The 18,602-nt window shown below is 38.1% G+C and overlaps 11 protein-coding genes across 13 annotated transcripts; 7 read left to right on the top strand and 4 right to left on the bottom strand.

Annotated features, from left to right (window-relative positions):
* Positions 1 to 1,766, bottom strand: Gasu_23390 (zinc-containing alcohol dehydrogenase). Its single transcript, XM_005706900.1, has 4 exons — positions 1,301 to 1,766; positions 859 to 1,245; positions 530 to 814; positions 1 to 476 (listed from the first exon to the last, which is right to left on the bottom strand). The coding sequence occupies exons 1-4, from the start codon at positions 1,667 to 1,669 to the stop codon at positions 399 to 401; spliced, it is 1,119 nt and encodes a 372-aa protein (XP_005706957.1). The 5' UTR covers positions 1,670 to 1,766; the 3' UTR covers positions 1 to 398.
* A 159-nt stretch (positions 1,767 to 1,925) lies between these two features.
* Gasu_23380 (inorganic phosphate transporter, PiT family) lies at positions 1,926 to 4,176 on the bottom strand. Its single transcript, XM_005706899.1, has one exon. It carries the CDS (start codon positions 4,162 to 4,164, stop codon positions 2,620 to 2,622), a length of 1,545 nt encoding a protein of 514 aa, XP_005706956.1. The 5' UTR covers positions 4,165 to 4,176; the 3' UTR covers positions 1,926 to 2,619.
* A 5-nt stretch (positions 4,177 to 4,181) lies between these two features.
* Gasu_23370 (uncharacterized protein) lies at positions 4,182 to 4,496 on the bottom strand. The gene has a single exon (XM_005706898.1). It carries the CDS (start codon positions 4,450 to 4,452, stop codon positions 4,234 to 4,236), a length of 219 nt encoding a protein of 72 aa, XP_005706955.1. The 5' UTR covers positions 4,453 to 4,496; the 3' UTR covers positions 4,182 to 4,233.
* A 10-nt stretch (positions 4,497 to 4,506) lies between these two features.
* Gasu_23360 (uncharacterized protein) lies at positions 4,507 to 5,737 on the top strand. Its single transcript, XM_005706897.1, has 2 exons — positions 4,507 to 5,522; positions 5,576 to 5,737. The coding sequence occupies exons 1-2, from the start codon at positions 4,508 to 4,510 to the stop codon at positions 5,713 to 5,715; spliced, it is 1,155 nt and encodes a 384-aa protein (XP_005706954.1). The 5' UTR covers position 4,507; the 3' UTR covers positions 5,716 to 5,737.
* Positions 5,738 to 5,746: 9 nt separating this feature from the next.
* Gasu_23350 (hypothetical protein) lies at positions 5,747 to 6,851 on the top strand. 2 transcript variants are annotated; one of them, XM_005706896.1, is made up of 3 exons: positions 5,747 to 5,855; positions 5,906 to 6,734; positions 6,786 to 6,851. In XM_005706896.1, the coding sequence occupies exons 1-3, from the start codon at positions 5,751 to 5,753 to the stop codon at positions 6,809 to 6,811; spliced, it is 960 nt and encodes a 319-aa protein (XP_005706953.1). In that variant the 5' UTR covers positions 5,747 to 5,750; the 3' UTR covers positions 6,812 to 6,851. The 2 variants fall into 2 exon arrangements, with proteins under 2 accessions (XP_005706953.1, XP_005706952.1); XM_005706895.1 differs by having other exon boundaries at positions 5,906 to 6,851.
* Positions 6,852 to 6,866: 15 nt separating this feature from the next.
* Positions 6,867 to 9,431, top strand: Gasu_23340 (NAD+ synthase (glutamine-hydrolyzing)). 2 transcript variants are annotated; one of them, XM_005706894.1, is made up of 7 exons: positions 6,867 to 6,920; positions 6,979 to 7,083; positions 7,141 to 7,974; positions 8,047 to 8,451; positions 8,521 to 8,785; positions 8,840 to 9,135; positions 9,184 to 9,431. In XM_005706894.1, the coding sequence occupies exons 1-7, from the start codon at positions 6,879 to 6,881 to the stop codon at positions 9,394 to 9,396; spliced, it is 2,160 nt and encodes a 719-aa protein (XP_005706951.1). In that variant the 5' UTR covers positions 6,867 to 6,878; the 3' UTR covers positions 9,397 to 9,431. The 2 variants fall into 2 exon arrangements, with proteins under 2 accessions (XP_005706951.1, XP_005706950.1); XM_005706893.1 differs by having other exon boundaries at positions 8,840 to 9,431.
* A 5-nt stretch (positions 9,432 to 9,436) lies between these two features.
* On the top strand, positions 9,437 to 10,721 carry Gasu_23330 (nicotinamide-nucleotide adenylyltransferase). Its single transcript, XM_005706892.1, has 5 exons — positions 9,437 to 9,495; positions 9,539 to 9,664; positions 9,715 to 10,040; positions 10,093 to 10,259; positions 10,314 to 10,721. Exons 1-5 carry the CDS (start codon positions 9,444 to 9,446, stop codon positions 10,426 to 10,428), a joined length of 786 nt encoding a protein of 261 aa, XP_005706949.1. The 5' UTR covers positions 9,437 to 9,443; the 3' UTR covers positions 10,429 to 10,721.
* Positions 10,722 to 10,726: 5 nt separating this feature from the next.
* Gasu_23320 (50S ribosomal protein L6 (plastid)) lies at positions 10,727 to 11,251 on the top strand. The gene has a single exon (XM_005706891.1). The coding sequence runs from the start codon at positions 10,730 to 10,732 to the stop codon at positions 11,189 to 11,191; it is 462 nt and encodes a 153-aa protein (XP_005706948.1). The 5' UTR covers positions 10,727 to 10,729; the 3' UTR covers positions 11,192 to 11,251.
* A 25-nt stretch (positions 11,252 to 11,276) lies between these two features.
* Gasu_23310 (sulfate permease, SulP family) lies at positions 11,277 to 13,671 on the top strand. Its single transcript, XM_005706890.1, has 7 exons — positions 11,277 to 11,392; positions 11,445 to 11,820; positions 11,867 to 12,225; positions 12,289 to 12,407; positions 12,463 to 12,793; positions 12,857 to 13,046; positions 13,118 to 13,671. The coding sequence occupies exons 1-7, from the start codon at positions 11,307 to 11,309 to the stop codon at positions 13,553 to 13,555; spliced, it is 1,899 nt and encodes a 632-aa protein (XP_005706947.1). The 5' UTR covers positions 11,277 to 11,306; the 3' UTR covers positions 13,556 to 13,671.
* A 4-nt stretch (positions 13,672 to 13,675) lies between these two features.
* On the bottom strand, positions 13,676 to 15,096 carry Gasu_23300 (AAA-type ATPase). The gene is made up of 2 exons (XM_005706889.1): positions 14,371 to 15,096; positions 13,676 to 14,314 (listed from the first exon to the last, which is right to left on the bottom strand). Exons 1-2 carry the CDS (start codon positions 15,091 to 15,093, stop codon positions 13,796 to 13,798), a joined length of 1,242 nt encoding a protein of 413 aa, XP_005706946.1. The 5' UTR covers positions 15,094 to 15,096; the 3' UTR covers positions 13,676 to 13,795.
* Positions 15,097 to 15,106: 10 nt separating this feature from the next.
* On the top strand, positions 15,107 to 18,601 carry Gasu_23290 (bifunctional enzyme involved in thiolation and methylation of tRNA). Its single transcript, XM_005706888.1, has 4 exons — positions 15,107 to 16,553; positions 16,615 to 18,029; positions 18,083 to 18,157; positions 18,200 to 18,601. The coding sequence occupies exons 1-4, from the start codon at positions 15,110 to 15,112 to the stop codon at positions 18,521 to 18,523; spliced, it is 3,258 nt and encodes a 1,085-aa protein (XP_005706945.1). The 5' UTR covers positions 15,107 to 15,109; the 3' UTR covers positions 18,524 to 18,601.
* Position 18,602: the final 1 nt, after the last annotated feature.

Genomic DNA, 18,602 nt, shown 5'->3' with positions numbered 1-18,602 from the left:
AAGTGAGGATGTAGTTTTATAGTCTTCAGTCATTGAAAATACTTTTAGGAGAAAAATATATAGTCTTACTGGTCCCAACTCTATCACGCAGCTGAAAAAGAACAAAGTTTATAACCACGAGTCACAGAATGAAGGAGCACAGAACATTCTGCCAGAGAAGCAAATATATTATTTTGAAAACACAACAAAGCATGGAAACTTTCATAATATGAGTAAGGACATACAAATACTTCATGCCAATCATGTATGTATTTGTAACAGTTCGTCTCGCCATTCAGATAGGCAAAGTATTAGAAGTCCAAGTTCATAAAATTCAAACCATAGATAAGAAAGTAGAAATACATTGGATTAAGATGGACAACATTCCTTCAATAAAAACACAATGGAAATGATCCTTTCTAGTCATATGAAAACAATATTTGAACAGCACTATCAGGATCTGCATCTATTTGTTTATATATTGCACAGGATTCATCCTACAAACACTCTCATTAATTTTTGACATACTTTTGCTTCATCCTTCACTCACTATTTTCACAATTTTACTAATCAACTGAGATGGCTGTAATTGCCTAATGTGATTCCAGGCAACTGCAAATCTCCGTTGCTTGTCCCATCGACCCGAAAGATGAGGTGGAATAAAACTAACTTGTGAAGAGATAAAAGTCAGATGATTTCTATGAAAATAACCTCCAATTGCTGGTAAAGAAATATTTTGTTTAGCAAACCACGATCCAATGACTACTCTACCATCATATCGAGTACACATGATAGCTTGATTCAAGGCTTCAGCACTGCCAGAAACCTCAAAAGTCTGCAACACATCAAAGCTTAAACAATACAACCAAGTCGACTCACCACATCAGCTTTCTGACCTTCCTTATTGTTTTCACCCAACAAAAAGCCACTCTCTTCGACTTGTGTAGGCGAGTAGAATTGAGCATTTTTCACAAACGAACGAGAAACTTCGAGTCGGTAAGCTCCTTTCTCCACAATATTCAAGCTTGTCAGGGGAAAAGAACAAAGCAGAGCAGCTAAAAGCAGTCCAACAACACCTTGTCCAAAAACCACTGCACAGTCGCCTATTAAGGGAGCACCATCATGAGCAAGGCAAATAGCTGTCTCCATCCAAGGCAGAAAGATGGCATCTTCAAACTCTATATCATCTGGAATAAGGATGACTTGGTCAACTTGACTTGTGACATAACTCTGATGCGGCGAAAAACAAAATACACGGCGATTGTACTATGGAGAAAAAAAGGTGAGATGAGGTTTCGAAGAGTAAGGAAGCAAACGGAACTATATGAGGATCTACTTGGCTGCCGACTTCCACAACTGTTCCTACAACAGAATATCCATAAGAAATAGGATAACTAACAGGTTCACGTGAGAATAACGCGTCCGCTTCCAGTGATTCTGGAACGAGACCACGATAAAACAATAGCTCAGTTCCTGTACTAATACCAGAAAACTTGGTCTTCACAAGAACTTGATTTTCACTCAAATGACTCGAGAGGCTGGTTTTTTCCACAGAAGTAGTAAAAGGTTTCAAAAATTTTAATCTTACAAGTTCTCTGTTTCCTATACTACTCGACATATCTAATAGAGATAGTATCGATGACAAGTGGATTGCCGATCGATTAGAGAGAGAGATATAAAAAATGATCATCTCCACGTATAAAAAATTGTCAACAGAACTTGTTATTACTTCCAGCAAGCCATTTATGAAAGAGACTCTGAAAGTAAGTAGAAACTAAACAATCGTTTACTTTTTAAGTATTAAAAAGAATCCTCCTTTGCAATACTTACGAAACATTTGATCTTCTTTGATACACATAAGTCAACAAACTAGCAGGTAAGAAAAACGGGTAAAGCTCACATTCTTTCAAAAATAAGACAGCTGCTTAAAATTTTATTGTTGCTATCAGGTGCCTGTTGAAAACAAGTGTCTAGACAAAGTTACTAATAGAAGTTAACTTTCATTGATGCGTGTTAATTGGAAAAGAAAGTTACGTTAAATTAAAAGAGACTTAGCATGTTAAATATTGAACATAGTAACTTTCTGTACTGGTAGTTCTCTGACAGGAAATGGAACGAGTTAAAAGACTTGGTTGAGTCACAACTATATAACCTACCTTCGTTTCACTTGGGTATACAACTTGTCCACTTCTCTCTATTCACTCTTCCGTTGTTTGGCAAATGGAACTTTTACTTTCATTTGGCTTCCAGGAGTTGTGACTTCAAAGTTACTTGTTCCATCGTTTGTAGTTGATCTCAAGAGTTAGCTATTTTGTAAATGGAATAGGACCCAATAATGAGTTGTCTCTTGTTGAAAGGGTTTTTCTATGGTTTGAGTTGTCTATCGTACAGTGTAGATACTAACAGTGAATATCTATAAAAGACTTGTTGCTATGCATAAAAACGATGAGTTTTTTGGGCAACGTTATCCATCTGCCGAAATAAAAACAGTTTGCCTTGAAAAGTTTAACTTCAATTGAATTTATTTGAATATTATTGTAGGAAATAAACCAACACAACCATTATCCATGACAAGGCAGAAAGAACAATAACTTCATATTTCTCTTCAAATGTTGTCAATCAAAACATTGCATGAGAATGTCAAGGTAACCAATGCTTTAAAATAAAAAACGATGCCATACTTAGTAAAGCTGTAACAGGAACTGTCACAAACCAGCTCATTATAATGCTACGAAGCACCTTCACATCAATCTCTCTATTCCCACTAGCCAATCCAACAGCAACAATACATCCAATGAGAGTATGCGTGGTACTAATAGGAAGTCCAAACTCACTAGCCAACATTACTGTCATTGCGGTAGACAACTCAACACAAAAGCCTTTGCTGGGAACCAAATGTGTGATTTTTCGACCTACCGTATCCATGACAGACTGGCCAAATAAAACCAAGCCAACTGAAAGTCCTAAGCCTCCCATAAGAAGTATCCAAGGAGGCACTTCAAATTGTAAAGCTATTCCAATGAGAGGATAAGATTTCCATAACGAATAAATAGCAGCAAAAGGACCAATAGCATTGGAGACATCATTACTGCCGTGTGAAAAAGCAACAAAACAGGCAGTAGTGAATTGAAGAAGACCAAAAATATATTCCACTTCACCTCCTTCTTGACCATGACCACCTTTAACTTCCAAACGAGTAAAAGTTTCTTCTGCATTCATTGGAAGTGAAGAGTCTAAGATTCCAAGGTTTTGCATCAATGCTGCTACTAAACCAGCCGAAGTCATAGAAACACCCATAGCAACAGTCAACAATTTACCCAATTCTTGCTTGCCTTCGTTTTTCATCAATAGAAATAAACTCAAGACAAACAAAATGGAACCGATCAAGATTGGCAATAGTCGTTTTAACATGGATAACGGCGAAGGCCTTTTGAATATAAGCTTTCGGAGAGCATAATACATACAAAATGCAGTAAAGCCACCAAAAATAGGACTTATAAACCAACTCGATAGAATTCTTAAAACTTGAGCTATATTGATTTTCCAGCCAGCCGAAATACCAAAACCAAGTAATCCACCAACAACAGAGTGCGTGGAAGAAACCGGAAGTCCCAACAAAGTAGCGAGTATCAGCCACAGAGTACTTGCCAATAAAACACAAAACATTCCCAACATGTAGTTGAGACTTGAGGAAGCACCTAAACTTGCTAAAGGACCTATGGAAATGACTCCACTTCCTATAGTCTGTGTGACTCTTGATCCAAGCAAAACTGCTCCAGCAAACTCCATAACTGCACCAATAGCAAGCGCAGTTTTTATGGAAACTGCTCCTGTCCCAACAGAAGTTCCCATGGCGTTTGCAACATCGTTTCCTCCTAAGGCGGCGCTAAGAAAAAAAGCAACAAAACCACCAGAAAACAATATGACGTCCGGAGAAATGGCAAAAGCTGAGGCAATATGAAAAGAGCGAGGTTTCTTAGAGTTTAACTGTTTTCTTCTTCTCAAGCGTTGCCTACTTCGTTCCGCAATAGTAGAAAGGGAACCCAAGTATTTTTTCCTGTTACAAAAAAAAGTATTGCCAATAATGGAGTTGCACCGACTTGCTCTAGTACAACCAATACACGTTTTGGTCAAAATAAAAGAGCAGTGTATAGTAAACAAAAGTGGCCCTCTCGCATTCGACATATTTACCTCCAAAGATACATTTTCAAAGTGTTTTCATTATATCTCTAGTTGCCTTTGTATAACCAAACTTTATTCTTCCATGCGCATCAACGGAAAAACAATATGTATGAAAGATTCGAAATAACAATAAACATGAATAATGTAACTATAGGAGTTAATTGGAAAAAGTTGTCTGTCGAAGAAGAGGGAACATAAGAATCCCACAAATGGCCACGTCAATTTTGAACTCAATTTCATTTCCATCTTTGTTTCACAAAATATGCAAAACGAAAGCCCGACCTCTGACATACTCAATAATATGCAAGGTATTGAAAAATTTTTTTGTGATGTTAAAGAACTCTAAATGTACAATAATATTGTTCAAGGGTTGAAAGTAGAGCAAGAAGCTCCAACTAAAGATGCAGAGCCTTTGGAACAAGCTCCAAAAGACTTCAATGAGAATAACCAAAGCGACTTGCAAGAAAAAAACCTTACAGAAAACTTGCGAAGCTCACAAAATGTCGATGAATTGCATTCAAATTTCCAAAACTCAAATAGCGTCGAAAGCCAAAAGAAACTTCAGGTTGAAACTGAGTCGATAGAGGTTAACACAGATATAGCGAAAACGAAAGAAAGCCAACAACCTGAAGAGGAACATTTCGAATCGACACTTCACTTATCTCCCTCTGAAACAAATCCTTTAGATGACAACGACAATCATTCTCAGAAGCAGGACTCCCACAACAACTGGATAAGAACAGCAGAGGACAAACAACTATCCTCAGCACTAGACAATCAAAATTTGAGCGCCACTGATTCTAATAACCAAACGCTACCAAAGCTGCAACTTGACGGTATACAAGAAATCAACTCTTCCGACGACATAGTACATTCCATATCAAAAAATGCAAATGAAACAAAAAAGAAGAGTTTGACAAAGAAACAAACTGAAACAGAAGGTCTCAAAGATAACAAACGGGCTTCGATAAGTCGGAAAAATTCAGCTACTCTTCTATCTGGTCAAACTGGTTCTCCTAGTCCTCTCAAAAGACGTAATAGTTCTCGAAGCTTAAAAGTATCTGAAGAAAAGGCTTCAAGGAATACTTCGCCGGTTCAAAGTGATGCCACTAGTCCTGAACAGCAACGAATGACAACTTCCAAAGCAGACAGTGCCAGCTCAGAACACCACATGTCGCAACCTTCTATTGTCAGACGCTCGTCAAGCAAAAGTCTCTACAAACCAACACAAAGTTCGGCTGCCAAAGAAAAGAAAAAACAAGAAGAGAACGCGGATAACGGAAGAATCTTTAATAATGCTTCTCATAAGACAGGAAACTGGTCTTCTAAAAAAACAACACAACCAACTGGTAATCAAGCAGGTATTTGCCTTCTTGGAAAGGCTCCATAACAGCTCCTAACTTTATTTTTCTAGCGTCTCACGAAAAAGAGACAAGCAAAAAACCGAATATTGGTATAGCAAGGTTCATGAAGCCCACTATTGCAGCTTCTGCAAAGTTTTCGGAAAAGAAGAGTAGAGACTCGTCTGTATCCAAAAATTCCTGGAAATTATAATAATAAAGTGATTCAAAAGATTTTTCATTCATTGAATGTTGGCTACCAAACGACAAGCTCGAGACTTTCAAGTTACTTTGGTTTTGGAAGAGTTGAGACAGTTTCCTTTAAGTCATGGAACGATATTTGCAAAGTGGAAGGTTTTTATTTGTTTTGTACTTGCTTCGTAACTGTTTTGACTCTGATGTAGTTACAACCTCAAGTGGCAGATCCTCACTTTGGTTTCACAAAGAGAACTCAAGTTGTAAGAAACACAGTTATATGGAACGATAGATTCACGTTTTCAGTAAAGTTGGGTGCTGCTGGCGAACGAGGTGAAGAGCTTCGTTCTTGTGGCTTGAGAATTTCGATTCGTGAGGAAAAGAACATTGGTCATATAAGACATGGAATAATAGAACTTGACTTGGCAGAATATGCAGGTTTACCTACTGTTCGCAAAAATTTCTTGCTTCAAGAAAGTCGCACCAACGCTGTACTAAGTTTATCTCTCACTTTGCGACAAACTTCTGGAGACCCGACTTTTAAAAGGCCTTTCAAGAGTGTCAAAGTCACTTTGCCGTCTTCTTCAGATACACAAAACTCTTCGGTTAACGAACTACAGAGTAATCCTGACATTGAAGAAATACATGTAAAGAAGACTGATAAGGAATGGGTTGAAGTAGAATCTACTCTAGTGGATTCAAGTACCGCCGAAAAGAACTTTTTTTATATTTTGGAAAACAACACAGAAAACTCCTTGTTTTCCTATGCAAAGAACATTTCTGAGAATATGGAACAGTTAGAATGGGAGCTGGAAGAAGAAATTCCTGCACATATTCGAGCCACTCGAATAGATGCTGAGGCTTTGATAGAGAAAATTATTAGAGATGTGATTCCTAAGAAGGCTTATGAGGTGGAGGAGATGAACTCAAGTAAACTGAGAGAAAACAAGTCGAGTAAAGCAACAAATGATATGGACAACACGGGGAATCAAGGTCACGATTTGGATATTGGGTTATTGAAGAAGACAAGAGATTCTGGTATATTGTATTCTGGTTTGTTTTATTTTTGTGTTTTTAGACTTTTCTTAGGTGCGTTATATACTGGAATTGGATAAAGCGTAGAAAATTCAAAATCGATTTGTGCAAATTTTCCTTTAGAAGCAGCAATTCTCTATCATTGCCATGACGAGACTCGCTACTATTGCAACTTGCAATTTGAACCAGGTATTTTTATTTGACGTATACTTGTTGGGATTTGATCTTTGGATTCTTATATATTTAGTGGGCCATGGACTTTCAAGGGAACCTGAAAAGAATCCAGCAGTCCATTGTGGAAGCCAAAGAGAAAGGTGCCCGCTATCGTGTTGGACCAGAGTTGGAAATAACGGTTGTATAACACGTTTCATTAGAGAAATCTTCAGGAGCTTACTGATTTTGTAACTAGGGCTACAGTTGTGAAGATCACTTTCTTGAACCGGACACCTTTCAACATTCTTGGGAAGTAGTTGCTGAGTTGATAGCTTCAGGAGTAACTGAGGGTATGTTGGTAGATGTTGGCCTGCCCATTTTACACCGGAGTGTTTCATATAACTGTCGTTGTCTTATTTGTGATAGACATATTGTTCTTCTGAGACCGAAGCTGTTTCTTGCCGACGATGGTAACTATAGGGAGTCTCGTTGGTTTCGAGCATGGAAAAGACGAAGTGTTTTGGAACAATACAAACTACCTGAAGTTATAGTGAATATAACTGGTCAAACAACTTGTCCTTTTGGAGAAGCAGTTATTGAAGTGGAAGATACAAGTCTGGCTGTAGAAACTTGTGAAGAGTTATTTACAGTCGACTCTCCACATATTAAGTATGTTTTGAATGGTGTTGAAATACTTGCAAATGGTTCAGGATCGCATCATCATCTTCGAAAACTTGACCAACGCTTAAGTTTGATACGTGGAGCAACTTCAAAAGGAGGTGGAGTCTATTTGTACTCAAACCAACTTGGATGTGATGGTGGAAGATTATATTTTGATGGCTGTGCTTGTATTTGTGTCAATGGTGAATTAGTTGCTCAAGGGTCTCAATTTTCTTTGGAGACGGAAGTTGAAGTTATCGTTGGTGTTGTAGATTTAGATGAAGTGACCAGTCATCGTGTCGCACTTGCCTCTCTTGGAGTACAAGCAGCAGAAATGGAAGATATTACGAGGATTACACTTGCTGGTTTTTATCTTTGCAGTTCTTTGGATAATAGTGTTGTGAACACTGTTCCATCGCAACCAATTCAGGTAAGACCATAGTGGATTGCATATTTGATTGGTTATATATGATAATATTTTTGTTTTCTCGACCATTGACAGGTACGTATTCATCATCCAATGGAGGAGATTGCTCTTGGACCAGCCTGCTGGTTGTGGGACTATTTGCGTAGAAGTGGAGCCTCAGGTTTCTTTTTACCCCTAAGTGGAGGAGCTGATTCATCATCTACAGCAGCAATAGTTGGAAGTATGTGTCAGTTACTATGTCGTGCAGTACAAAAAGGATCTATTTCGGTCTTGGAAGATATTCGTCGCGTTTGTGGAGAGCCACATGACTCAAAGTATGTACCAACAGATGCACGAGAGTTGGCATCGCGTATATTTCATACTTGTTTTATGGGTACCAAAAACTCATCGAAAGACACCAGAGAAAGGTCCAAAGTTCTTGCCAAAGACATTGGTGCATATCATTTGGATATTCATTTGGATATTGTTGTGGATGCAATGGTTGGTTGGTTGGTTTGATTATGAGTTCAATTTCCTGTCGAAATTTTTGATCAAAAATGGTTGGAATAGGTGAAACTCTTTTGTTTGGTATTTGGAGAGGACAAAGAGCCACGGTTTAAAGTTTATGGAGGAAGTGAAACAGAAAATCTTGCCTTGCAGAATATTCAAGCTAGAATCCGAATGGTTATTGCATATTTTTTTGCACAAATGTTGCCATTTATCCGAGGACGTAAAGGAGGAGCGTTATTGGTCTTAGGAAGTGCCAATGTGGATGAAGGACTTCGAGGTTATTTGACAAAATATGATTGTAGTAGCGCAGATATCAATCCCATCGGCAAGTTATTGTAATTATTGAAGAAATGAAGTACTTCTCATTTCTATACTTTAGGCGGTATTTCAAAAGTTGATCTGAAAGCATTTCTCTCTTTTGCTGCTAAACCTCTTGAGGAGAACGGATTGGGATATGCATCTTTGAAAAGTGTTACTGAAGCTCCTCCAACAGCAGAACTAGAGCCTATTACTGCGTCTTATACCCAGACAGATGAAGCAGATATGGGAATGACTTATGAAGAGCTAACTTGGTATGGTCGTCTTCGTAAATTGAGTCGTTGTGGACCAGTTAGTATGTTTTGCAAGTTGTCAAAAGTCTGGAAGCATCTAAGTTATACACAAGTTGCGGATAAAGTAAGCTTCTTGTTCATTTATATGAAAAGTGGCTCGAACATTTTTCAGGTCAAATTTTTCTTTCGTATGTATTCTATCAACCGTCATAAGATGACAACTCTTACTCCTTCCTATCATGCTGAGAACTATTCTCCAGAAGATAATCGCTATGACCTTCGACCATTTTTATATAATATTCGTTGGCAATGGCAGTTTTCGAAGATAGATCAACTTGTGCAAAAGTGGCAGTTCACCCAATCGAACACCAATAGGAAAGAATAGGAATGCCAGTAAGAAGGAGACTTTCTTTATAAATGAATTGTAAAAAGATGTATGGATACGTAAAAGGGTTGATAAGAGAAACCGTTTGTTTGTACACTTGTAAGCTTCAAGTAGAAACTGGTTTTTGCTCAAAGGTTGAAAGACACCCTTTACAGGTTTATGAGTACCTTTCCAACCAGCAAATTAACTGAGAATAACGGAAATGGCATCGTCTTGGTGAACTGTGGTTCTTTTTCACCAATAACGCTTGCTCACCTTATCTTGATGGGTATCCAGTCTCTTCCTACAATGATAAAGAGTCGCTAACGGTAGCTTTAGAGTCTGCATACAATTTCGCTCACTACAGTGGCTTACAAGTCCTGGGTGGCTACCTATCACCCGTTCATGATTCTTATAACAAGCCAGGCCTGATTACTAGTAGGCAACGTTTAGAGATGTGCCAGCTTGCTGTTGAAGACTCTTCTTGGTTAATGGTAGACAGCTGGGAATGTTGTCGTTCTGAATATTCGCCAACTTTTCTAGTAGTGGAGCACTTTCGTTCGCAACTTGACCTCGTATATGGAGTCAATATTCAGCTAGCTTTTGTGTGTGGTAGTGATTTATATCGTAGTTTATTTAACTCTGACATATGGCCAAAGAATCATGTGAGTAACACGGTTGGTTGATATTTACTCTATATGAAACTGTTTTGAATAGGTAGAACGACTTTTGGACATGGCATCTCTATTTGTGATTCCTAGAATGGAAGATTTGAGCAAGTCTCGAGTGGAAAAACAGGTCAAAGCATATCTTCCTGGTTATCAAGATAAAGTTTTTATCGTAGATCAAGCTCCATTATGTCAAATCAGCTCTACTATGGTCAGGTGAATAACAGCAACATTTTGTATTATATTTGGGAAGTTTGATAATCTTTACAGGGATACTTTAAGGAAAGGAGGTTCTATTAAGTATATGGTACCTGACTCGGTATATTGTTATATTATTCGTCATAGTTTGTATCATAAGAAACAAAGCAGCAACTCTGTATCTTGAATGGAAAGATTCTGCGATGGTCCAATCATAGCTTGAGATTTCCATTGTTTGAACACAATTGAATTGATTTTGGTTCCAGACAAAAGGTTTTTTCTTTCTATGTAGACCCATTTTCAAGAAGAGAAGACTTTGAACAAAATAATGGATTAGATCAAGTTAAGTTGTTGGATTCCTTTATTGACAGACGGGGAAATTGGACGCTGATTACTGTAAAGTATCTTTCTTTTTGTCGTAGCCGTTTGTTTATGTATTGTTTTTCATTGTAATATTTTAATCGCGAATATTTGTTATTGATATTATTATGGCAAGTTCGAGTTCATATGGTGGGTTTTTCTTTGTTCCTGCCTCCAAAGCAGAAAAGACGAAAGCTCTCGTCGTTGGTAAATTGGGTGAAACCGTGAAATACCTTGCGTCAGGTTCTCACTATCTTCCCACAAAAGCAAAATCTTGGCTGCAGGTTGCGAATAATGGATATGCTGTCTTGTTAGAGTTGGTGGGAGTAGGGTTTCGTGCCCAAGAAGAAGAAGACCGCATTGTACTTCGCGTAGGCTTCACACATCCCGTATATTTACCCAAGGAAAAGGATGGTGTCCAGTATCATGTGCTTAATCAGACATTATTGAGCGTAGTTGGGATAGATGAGAAACAAGTGCGTCATGCTGCAGGACGAGTTCGATTGATCAGACCTCCAGATCCTTATAAAGGGAAAGGAATTAGATATTTATTGGAGGAAGTAAGACTAAAGGAAGGAAAGAAGAAATAAAGACAACTTTGTACAGAAATCAGACGATCTCCTTTTCGAAATCTAAAATTCTCTTTTGTGGAAAATGCACTTGTGTTTACGAACGATCTATCGTTATTCAAGTAGGGTTGTGCCTATGCTAGACTGGATAGTCAAGTATAAAAAAAGTTATCTTCTTGGGGATGTTATTTCAGGTTTAACTATTGGAACAATACTTTTGCCGTAAGTATAAGTGATTGAGAAAGATATATTCTGAGGATATGGAGTGTATTAGTCAAGGAATGAGTTATGCAGTAGTTGCAGGGTTGCCGCCTATTTATGGTCTTTATTGCACTATGCCTATGATAGTTTACAGTTTGTTCGGAACTTCGAAACATCTGTCTGTTGGTCCGGTAGCTTTGGTTTCATTACTGTTAGCCAATTCCTTTCCAGTTGGATCAACTGTAGTGGAAAAAGTGTTGATAGCCAACGCAATTACTTTTCTTGCTGGTGTTATTTTGTTAGGATTGGGTTTATTGCAGTTGGGTTTTGTCATTCATTTTGTCAGTCATCCAGTTATCAGCGGATTCACAAGTGCAGCAGCAATAACTATCGCACTTACTCAGATATCTTCTTGTTTTGGATATGAAATTGAATCCAGTGAATTTGCGGTATGTTTTGTTGTCGCTTTTGTATAGATGGTTATCATGGCTTTAGTGGGAGCTTTTGTATGAGACATTTGGAAAGATTTCTCAGACAAACATTGCTACTTTATTATTTTCACTTTCCTGTTTGATTGTTTTGTTTGGTCTTCGTCATTTACCTCTGCATCGATGGTTACATTTGCCTCAGTTGATACCTCCAACTCTCATTGGCTCGTTGGCTCCATTGTTTACAACTATTCTCGGCATTTGTCTAAATTACTTTATTGAGTTGTCTGAAAAGTTTGGAGTTGAACAAGTAGGAAATATTCCTTCGGGTATTCCCGTTCCAACTTTTCCCAAGTTGTCCAATTTAACTTTATCTTCTTATATCGGTTCAACGTTTGCAATGATTGCTCTCGTTATTGCAGAAAGGTAGAGCACTATTATCGCAACGTTATTATGGAATGACTGAACATTGATTGTTTCTATATATAGTATGTCTATTGCGTCAGCATTGGCTTTGCGCTATCGATACAATATCCATGCTAGTCAAGAACTGGTGGCTCTTGGTTCTGCGAATATTATTGGCTCAATCTTTCATTCATATGTAGTGGGTGCGGTTTCTTTTATTTCATTCGTTATAACCATTTTCATATTGAAATATTTTAGCGGGTAGTTTTTCTCGATCAGCTGTGAATGCACATACTGGAGCAAACACTCAGCTTGCTAGTATTATTGCTTCTTTCATTATTCTTTTATCTATTTTGGTTCTAATGCCACTCTTTACACATCTTCCTAAATGTGTTCTTTCATGTATCGTGATCATGGCAGTTAGCAATCTAGTGGACTATCAAGAAGCTTTATTTCTTTGGCGGGTAGATAAACTTGACTTTGTAGTTCTTTTGATAGCTTTTATTTCCACCTTGGGAGCTGGTTCCTTATACGGTTTATTATCTTCAGTTGCAGTATCTTTGATGATGATGTTGTATGCCACATACAGGTATTGTTCCGATTGCAGAAACATGTTATATTGTTGCTCCTACTGATTTATCTTGTACAAAAGGCCTAGAGTTCAGATTTTACCTAAAAGTGTGTCACAAAGGAGATTGATGAATGACTTAGTGAGTAGTCCCAATTCGTCATGGAACGACACATGCTTGGAGCCTTTTATTTTGTGTCTACGTATATCGGAAAATCTCTATTTTGGAAATGCAGAATCATTCCAATCCAAAATTTTTCGATTATTAGAAAAGGTATGATTATTCTTCCGTATGACATTTCAACTCGATTATTTTGAAAAAATGTTGTTGTTTTCTTCATATAGGAAAGACGAATACGATGTATAGAAATGATTTTGATCGACATTGGTGGAATGAGCACCATCGATTCTTCAGCATTGAGAGTTGTACGTGCAGTGAAAGAGCATTTGACCTTGCAACACATTGAACTGTTGTTTTGCCAAGCTTCTTCCAATATTCATTTGAAGTTTTGTTTGGCTGGTCTAAGTAGCCATTCTACAGTTCATAACCTTGAGGATGTACTGACGGAAATACATTGCAGTAAACTAGCTTCCAACAGTATTGAAAAGACACAAATGTTGCAAGTTCAAGTTGTAACCAGTGAGGAGGAAAGTTCTGACTCAAGACAAGCTTCTTCGTCGTTTCATCCACTCCATTTTTTATATCACGATGAGAATAAAGTGGTTACTATGCATAGCAACATGAAAAGAAGTAATTCAGCTCCAAGTTTTTCATCTCATTGAGTTTTGAAGAAGATGTGTGATGGCTGGCTTAGGATAGTATAGAAAGTATTCAGAAACTCGATAGAAATAGCGTATATTCGTCATTCAAGTGTTCATAATTCAGTTTCTTTCACTTTGTCTCTACAAAGAACTTATCTTAGTGGATTTCCCAGATAATTGCTTCTGATATGTCGCCTTTCTAAGAAAAGAAATGAAAACAAGAAATATGCAAAAACAAATACAATTCCTTTATTCCAAACTTTACTTGTAAAAAGCAAACTCCTGTTCATCTTTACGTACAACAATTTTATAAGCCTTCTCAAAATCTTTTGGAAGTATAATATATCGGTTCTTCCTTACGGCTTGCATTCCGGCTTCTTGACAAATGGCTGCAATGTCTGCACCTGAAATTTTATCCGGTCGAGAAACATAGTCTTCTAAATCAACTTCTTCACTCAAATTCATCTTTCCTGTAACAACTTGGAATATCAATCGCTTCTGTCTTCGATCTGGCAGAGGAAATTCTATTTTCCTATCCAATCGACCAGGTCTCAATAATGCTGGATCCAATGTATCATGGCGATTGGTACACATAATGACTTTAATATTAGTAGACTGATCGAAGCCATCCATTTGATTCAATAGCTCCATCAAAATTCTCTGAACTTCTCGGTCTGCTCCAGTTTGTGCATCAAATCTTTTAGTCGCAATAGCATCGATTTCATCAATAAATACAATGCAAGGTGCGTTTTCTCGAGCCAACCGAAATACATCTCTTACCTAACCACATACAAACTTTCTAAGATATACTATAAAATCGAGTTTAACTGACTTACCATTCTTGGACCTTCACCAAGATACTTTTGAACAAATTCAGAGCCAACTACTCGAATAAAGGAAGCCGTCGTATGATGAGCAACTGCTTTCGCCAACATGGTCTTTCCAGTTCCAGGAGGACCATATAAGAGCACTCCTCTTGGAGGGTCGATGCCAATTTGCTTGTAAAGATCTGGGTCTGTTAGAGGTAACTCAACTGCTTCCCTAATTTCCTGCTTTTGTATATCCAGTCCTCCAATATCTGAATAAGAAACGTCCGGCTTCTCTCCAGCCTGCAACATGGCAATAGTTGAGTCCGACTCGGGAGGCAAAACATCTACCAAAGCGTTGGAGTGTCTATGTAACGCTACTGAACTGTTTGGTTTCAACTGTTCCCTATTCACGGTACTCAACACTCTCACATAATAGTTCGAACCAGCAGTGGAACCAACAATAGCTGTATTGGCGTCAATCATCTCCAAAAACTGTCCAATAACCAACGGAACCGACTGGATGCGCTTTACTTCTTCTTGAGCTTGTTGATATTCCCGTTTGAGGTTCTTCATTTCGTCCTTGATATATTCCTCTTGAATTTCCAAAAATTCCAACTGTCTTTGAAGTGTCTTTAGCCTGACATAATAGTCATTGGACCATGAATATTCCAATGACTTGTAAACACTGCCACCTAACTCTTTGTAACTGTTTTCCACATTCCACACTGCTGAAGAAGCCGCACTACTCATCACAACAATCCAAATAATGAGCCATTGGAAAGATAAGAAGAGTGTTTCTTTACAACTTGTTCCTGGTTTTCAGACTGTAAGACTATTAAGTGAAGGAACATATTCTTCTGTGTTGCTATTAAAAAAGATAGATACTGGTCAACTTTATGTACTCAAATTGGTTCCCGAATTCTTGAGTATTGACTCGAACCAAGAGAATCATGTCGAGTTTGAAAAGAAAGTTCTAGCGACTTGTAATCCACACCCTTTTCTCGTTGAGAGTTTTAGTGAGTGGTCACCTAAAATAGGATCTTCACTCGTTCTGGAATACTTATCTGGTGGTAACTTGTTTGCACTATTGAAGCAACAGCGTAGACTTTTGATGGAAAAAGAAATATTATTCTATGCTGCCGAGATTTCTCTAGCTTTAGGACGTCTTCATCAATTTGGTTATGTTTGTAGAGACTTGAAGTTGGAAACTATCCTATTAGACGCTCGTGGTCACATACACTTGACCAATTTTGGAGTTTCTGGACGATTGAGAGGCTTGAAAGCTGTTCTTCCTTCCAATCCGGAAACATATCGAAGATTAATCTTCATAGCTGGAAACAATAGTGATGACCAAACCCGAGGAAATATTAAGGACTTGATATTTTATGTTGCTCCAGAGACTTTGAATGGTAAGGGACATACCTCATCAAGTGACTGGTGGGCACTTGGTATATTGTTATATTGTACTTGTCTTGGCAGAACACCATATGAATATCTCATAGTAGAAAATGAGTTTTGGGGAAATTGTGAAGCTACACTTCGGCATGCTATTTTAAATTTTCAAGTTGACATGAAAGACTTTCCAAGTTGTTATAGCAAGGAACTTGTGGATTTTATTTGTCGTCTTCTCAATCCTAATCATTTGGAACGATTAGGAAGTGGTACAGATGATGCTGAAGAATTATGGCGGCATCCATTTCTTTCCAGAGCTATGAAAGAACCCTTTCTTTTAAAGCAAGTGAAGCCTCCATTTACTCTCGAACCATCGGATTCGTCTGTTCATCGAAGTTCAGTTCTTCAAAGGTCATCCAACACATCTAATCCTTCACAAAGATTGTCATTGCCAGAAATGTTTTCTAGATTATCTTCTAGTCCACGAGTTTCATTAGTTGAAGAAGACGCTATTCGAGGCCAGAAAAGAGCAAGTAAGGAAATCAAACGTATTCTATCAGAAGATGGATTGAAACACAAGTCCATGCTCTCTTCTTTGAGTGGCTTTGGTAAAGCATTGAAACAAACATTTCATACAAACAAGAGTCGTTCAAATAGCATTGTATCTAGAACTCGCTCCAATTCATCTCTTGTACCTAGTCCAAATGTGTCGCTTGATCGAAAGGAGCCTATTGTATTTGATGCTATTCATTCCTCATCACCTTTTCATAGAGAAACAAAAGACGAACGAGGTCATTTCATCTTTCCACCAGGAATTGGTACCAATCCTTGGCAGCTGCTGCTTCAGAATGGATAAACGCGTGAATAGGTCAACTCAAGGTTTTCTCATACAAACAACTTGGAAGAACTACTTGTACTCGTTTAGAAATGCTTATATTGGAAGGCGCTGTACAAAGGCTTTTTGTTCGAAGCAAAACGTTGCCTTGTTGAAAAGCATAAAAGTTGCTATGGGAGTGTTGACACAACCTGAAAACCAGAAAGTTCCTCTTCAAGGGGCGAAAAGGAAATTAGCAGTACGCGTACGTCAAATAGTGGTGGAGACGGAGCAGATGGCAGACTATTGTTTGAACGAGATAAAGAAAGGAGCCTCAATGGTGGAGTTGGCAAGACTCATATCAAAAGACCCATATTCAAGAGATAAAGGAGGCGACCTGGGTTGGATTTCCTCACTTAATGAGGAAAACCAAAGTATTTTATCTGCAGTGAAAGATAGTAGGGTTTTAGAGCAATTTTTTGTACAACCGCCGTTAACGGTTCATAAACTGCATACGGCAGCTGGCTGGCTCGTTTATCGAGTCGAAGATATACAGTACAATTTGGAAGCATCCTTTTGGCGTGAAAAGACTGTGAAAACTAGCGAGGTATCAACTGTAGCGAGAACATATTATATTGAGACTTTAGGCTGTCAGATGAATAAAGCAGACTCTGAAAGAATGGAAAGTGAGTTGAGAGGTTTAGGGTTGCACTATGATCCTGTGAATGCGGATGTATACTTGATTAACACTTGCTCTATTCGTGAGCACGCAGAGCAGAAACTATATTCTCATCTGGGTTCGTTTATCAAAAGAAAGAGGTCCAATCCTAGAATGACCATTATTGTAGCCGGTTGTGTTGCTCAACAAGAAGGAGAAAATCTTATTCGTAGAATGCCTGAAGTTGACTTAGTTGTTGGTCCCCAGTATGCAAACCGACTGGGAGATTTATTGGTCAGTGTATGGAATGGATATCAGTTGGTGGCTACAGAGCCTACACATATAATGGAGGACTTGTTTCAACCTCATAGGGAGAGTTCTGTGACTGCTTGGGTTAATATTATTTATGGTTGTAATGAAAATTGTACTTATTGCGTTGTTCCTTTTGTTCGTGGAAGAGAACAAAGTCGTTCAAAGGAAGCTATAAAGGAAGAAATTCGTCATCTTGCATCATTGGGTTATAAGGAAGTTGTTCTCTTAGGCCAAAACATTGATGCTTACGGAAGAGACTGGCGTCCTCGAGATAATTTCACCAACTTGTTATATTATATTCACGATGTGGAAGGTATAGAACGAATCCGATTTACTACATCACATCCTCGTTATTTCACGGAAAGGCTTATTAAGGCCTGTGCGGAATTGGAAAAAGTGTGTGAGAACTTTCATATACCATTTCAAAGTGGAAACAATCAAGTTTTAAGAAATATGGCTCGTGGTTATACAGCGGAAAGATATTTGCAAATAGTGGAGAAGATTCGAAAGGTATACTGTACTGCATTTCATAAATATAATTTATTCTAATATATGACAAGTAGTATATACCAGATGCTAGTATTACAGCAGATGCTATAGTAGGATTTCCAGGGGAGCCGTTAGAGGAGCAGTTTGCAGTTGTGTTGCATGTCCTGGGAATATAAGTAACATTTGATCAGGTATTTACTGCTGCTTATTCTCCTCGACCGAATACAACTGCAGCGAAGAGAGAGGATCAAATAGAACATTCCATCAAGTTGGATCGTCTACAACGTATCAATCGTAGAAATGAACTCGATGCGTATTCCCGCAGTCAAAGATATCTTGGTCGAATAGAAGAGGTATTGGTTGAAAGTGAAAAGTTTCCAGGTCAAGTAACTGGAAGAACTCGTACGAACAAGGTTGTGTATTTTCAAGGAGATATCAAAAGTCAAAAGGGAAAACTGGTGCAAGTACGCATTACGGAAGCTCGAGCATTTTGTTTGTTGGGGAAAACAATTTGATTGGAGAATAATAAAGACTTTATTTGCTATGCCTGTTGCTTCCACCTTGGCTGCGACTGATCCTATTTTAAGTAAAATA

This window comes from Galdieria sulphuraria (assembly GCF_000341285.1).
Source record: "Galdieria sulphuraria unplaced genomic scaffold scaf_16, whole genome shotgun sequence".
Lineage (NCBI taxonomy): Eukaryota > Rhodophyta > Bangiophyceae > Galdieriales > Galdieriaceae > Galdieria > Galdieria sulphuraria.
Note: the sequence above shows the minus strand (reverse complement) of the source record. Positions and strands in the feature narration are given on the sequence as shown.

What these genes read in the sequence shown, in the direction of transcription:
- Gasu_23340 (XM_005706893.1), top strand. Translation starts at nt 6,879, where the DNA reads ATGACGAGACTCGCTACTATTGCAACTTGCAATTTGAACCAG. An exon ending in GACCAGAGTTGGAAATAACG is followed by an intron (nt 7,084 to 7,140) that starts GTTGTATAACAC and finishes TTTTGTAACTAG; the next exon opens with GGCTACAGTTGTGAAGATCA. An exon ending in CGCAGATATCAATCCCATCG is followed by an intron (nt 8,786 to 8,839) that starts GCAAGTTATTGT and finishes TCTATACTTTAG; the next exon opens with GCGGTATTTCAAAAGTTGAT.
- Gasu_23290 (XM_005706888.1), top strand. Translation starts at nt 15,110, where the DNA reads ATGAGCCATTGGAAAGATAAGAAGAGTGTTTCTTTACAACTTGTTCCT. An exon ending in CATCTTTCCACCAGGAATTG is followed by an intron (nt 16,554 to 16,614) that starts GTACCAATCCTT and finishes GGTCAACTCAAG; the next exon opens with GTTTTCTCATACAAACAACT. An exon ending in TAGTGGAGAAGATTCGAAAG is followed by an intron (nt 18,030 to 18,082) that starts GTATACTGTACT and finishes TATGACAAGTAG; the next exon opens with TATATACCAGATGCTAGTAT.
- Gasu_23310 (XM_005706890.1), top strand. Translation starts at nt 11,307, where the DNA reads ATGCTAGACTGGATAGTCAAGTATAAAAAAAGTTATCTTCTTGGGGAT. An exon ending in ATGTTGTATGCCACATACAG is followed by an intron (nt 12,794 to 12,856) that starts GTATTGTTCCGA and finishes CTTGTACAAAAG; the next exon opens with GCCTAGAGTTCAGATTTTAC. An exon ending in TTTTTCGATTATTAGAAAAG is followed by an intron (nt 13,047 to 13,117) that starts GTATGATTATTC and finishes TTCTTCATATAG; the next exon opens with GAAAGACGAATACGATGTAT.
- Gasu_23370 (XM_005706898.1), bottom strand. Translation starts at nt 4,452, where the DNA reads ATGTCAGAGGTCGGGCTTTCGTTTTGCATATTTTGTGAAACAAAGATG.
- Gasu_23380 (XM_005706899.1), bottom strand. Translation starts at nt 4,164, where the DNA reads ATGTCGAATGCGAGAGGGCCACTTTTGTTTACTATACACTGCTCTTTT.
- Gasu_23350 (XM_005706895.1), top strand. Translation starts at nt 5,751, where the DNA reads ATGTTGGCTACCAAACGACAAGCTCGAGACTTTCAAGTTACTTTGGTT. An exon ending in CGATATTTGCAAAGTGGAAG is followed by an intron (nt 5,856 to 5,905) that starts GTTTTTATTTGT and finishes ACTCTGATGTAG; the next exon opens with TTACAACCTCAAGTGGCAGA.
- Gasu_23330 (XM_005706892.1), top strand. Translation starts at nt 9,444, where the DNA reads ATGTATGGATACGTAAAAGGGTTGATAAGAGAAACCGTTTGTTTGTAC. An exon ending in TGCTCACCTTATCTTGATGG is followed by an intron (nt 9,665 to 9,714) that starts GTATCCAGTCTC and finishes CGGTAGCTTTAG; the next exon opens with AGTCTGCATACAATTTCGCT. An exon ending in ATCAGCTCTACTATGGTCAG is followed by an intron (nt 10,260 to 10,313) that starts GTGAATAACAGC and finishes TAATCTTTACAG; the next exon opens with GGATACTTTAAGGAAAGGAG.
- Gasu_23300 (XM_005706889.1), bottom strand. Translation starts at nt 15,093, where the DNA reads ATGAGTAGTGCGGCTTCTTCAGCAGTGTGGAATGTGGAAAACAGTTAC. An exon ending in TTGGTGAAGGTCCAAGAATG is followed by an intron (nt 14,315 to 14,370) that starts GTAAGTCAGTTA and finishes GTATGTGGTTAG; the next exon opens with GTAAGAGATGTATTTCGGTT.
- Gasu_23360 (XM_005706897.1), top strand. Translation starts at nt 4,508, where the DNA reads ATGTACAATAATATTGTTCAAGGGTTGAAAGTAGAGCAAGAAGCTCCA. An exon ending in ACCAACTGGTAATCAAGCAG is followed by an intron (nt 5,523 to 5,575) that starts GTATTTGCCTTC and finishes TTATTTTTCTAG; the next exon opens with CGTCTCACGAAAAAGAGACA.
- Gasu_23320 (XM_005706891.1), top strand. Translation starts at nt 10,730, where the DNA reads ATGGCAAGTTCGAGTTCATATGGTGGGTTTTTCTTTGTTCCTGCCTCC.
- Gasu_23390 (XM_005706900.1), bottom strand. Translation starts at nt 1,669, where the DNA reads ATGATCATTTTTTATATCTCTCTCTCTAATCGATCGGCAATCCACTTG. An exon ending in AAGGTCAGAAAGCTGATGTG is followed by an intron (nt 815 to 858) that starts GTGAGTCGACTT and finishes GATGTGTTGCAG; the next exon opens with ACTTTTGAGGTTTCTGGCAG. An exon ending in TTAGTAAAATTGTGAAAATA is followed by an intron (nt 477 to 529) that starts GTGAGTGAAGGA and finishes GAGTGTTTGTAG; the next exon opens with GATGAATCCTGTGCAATATA.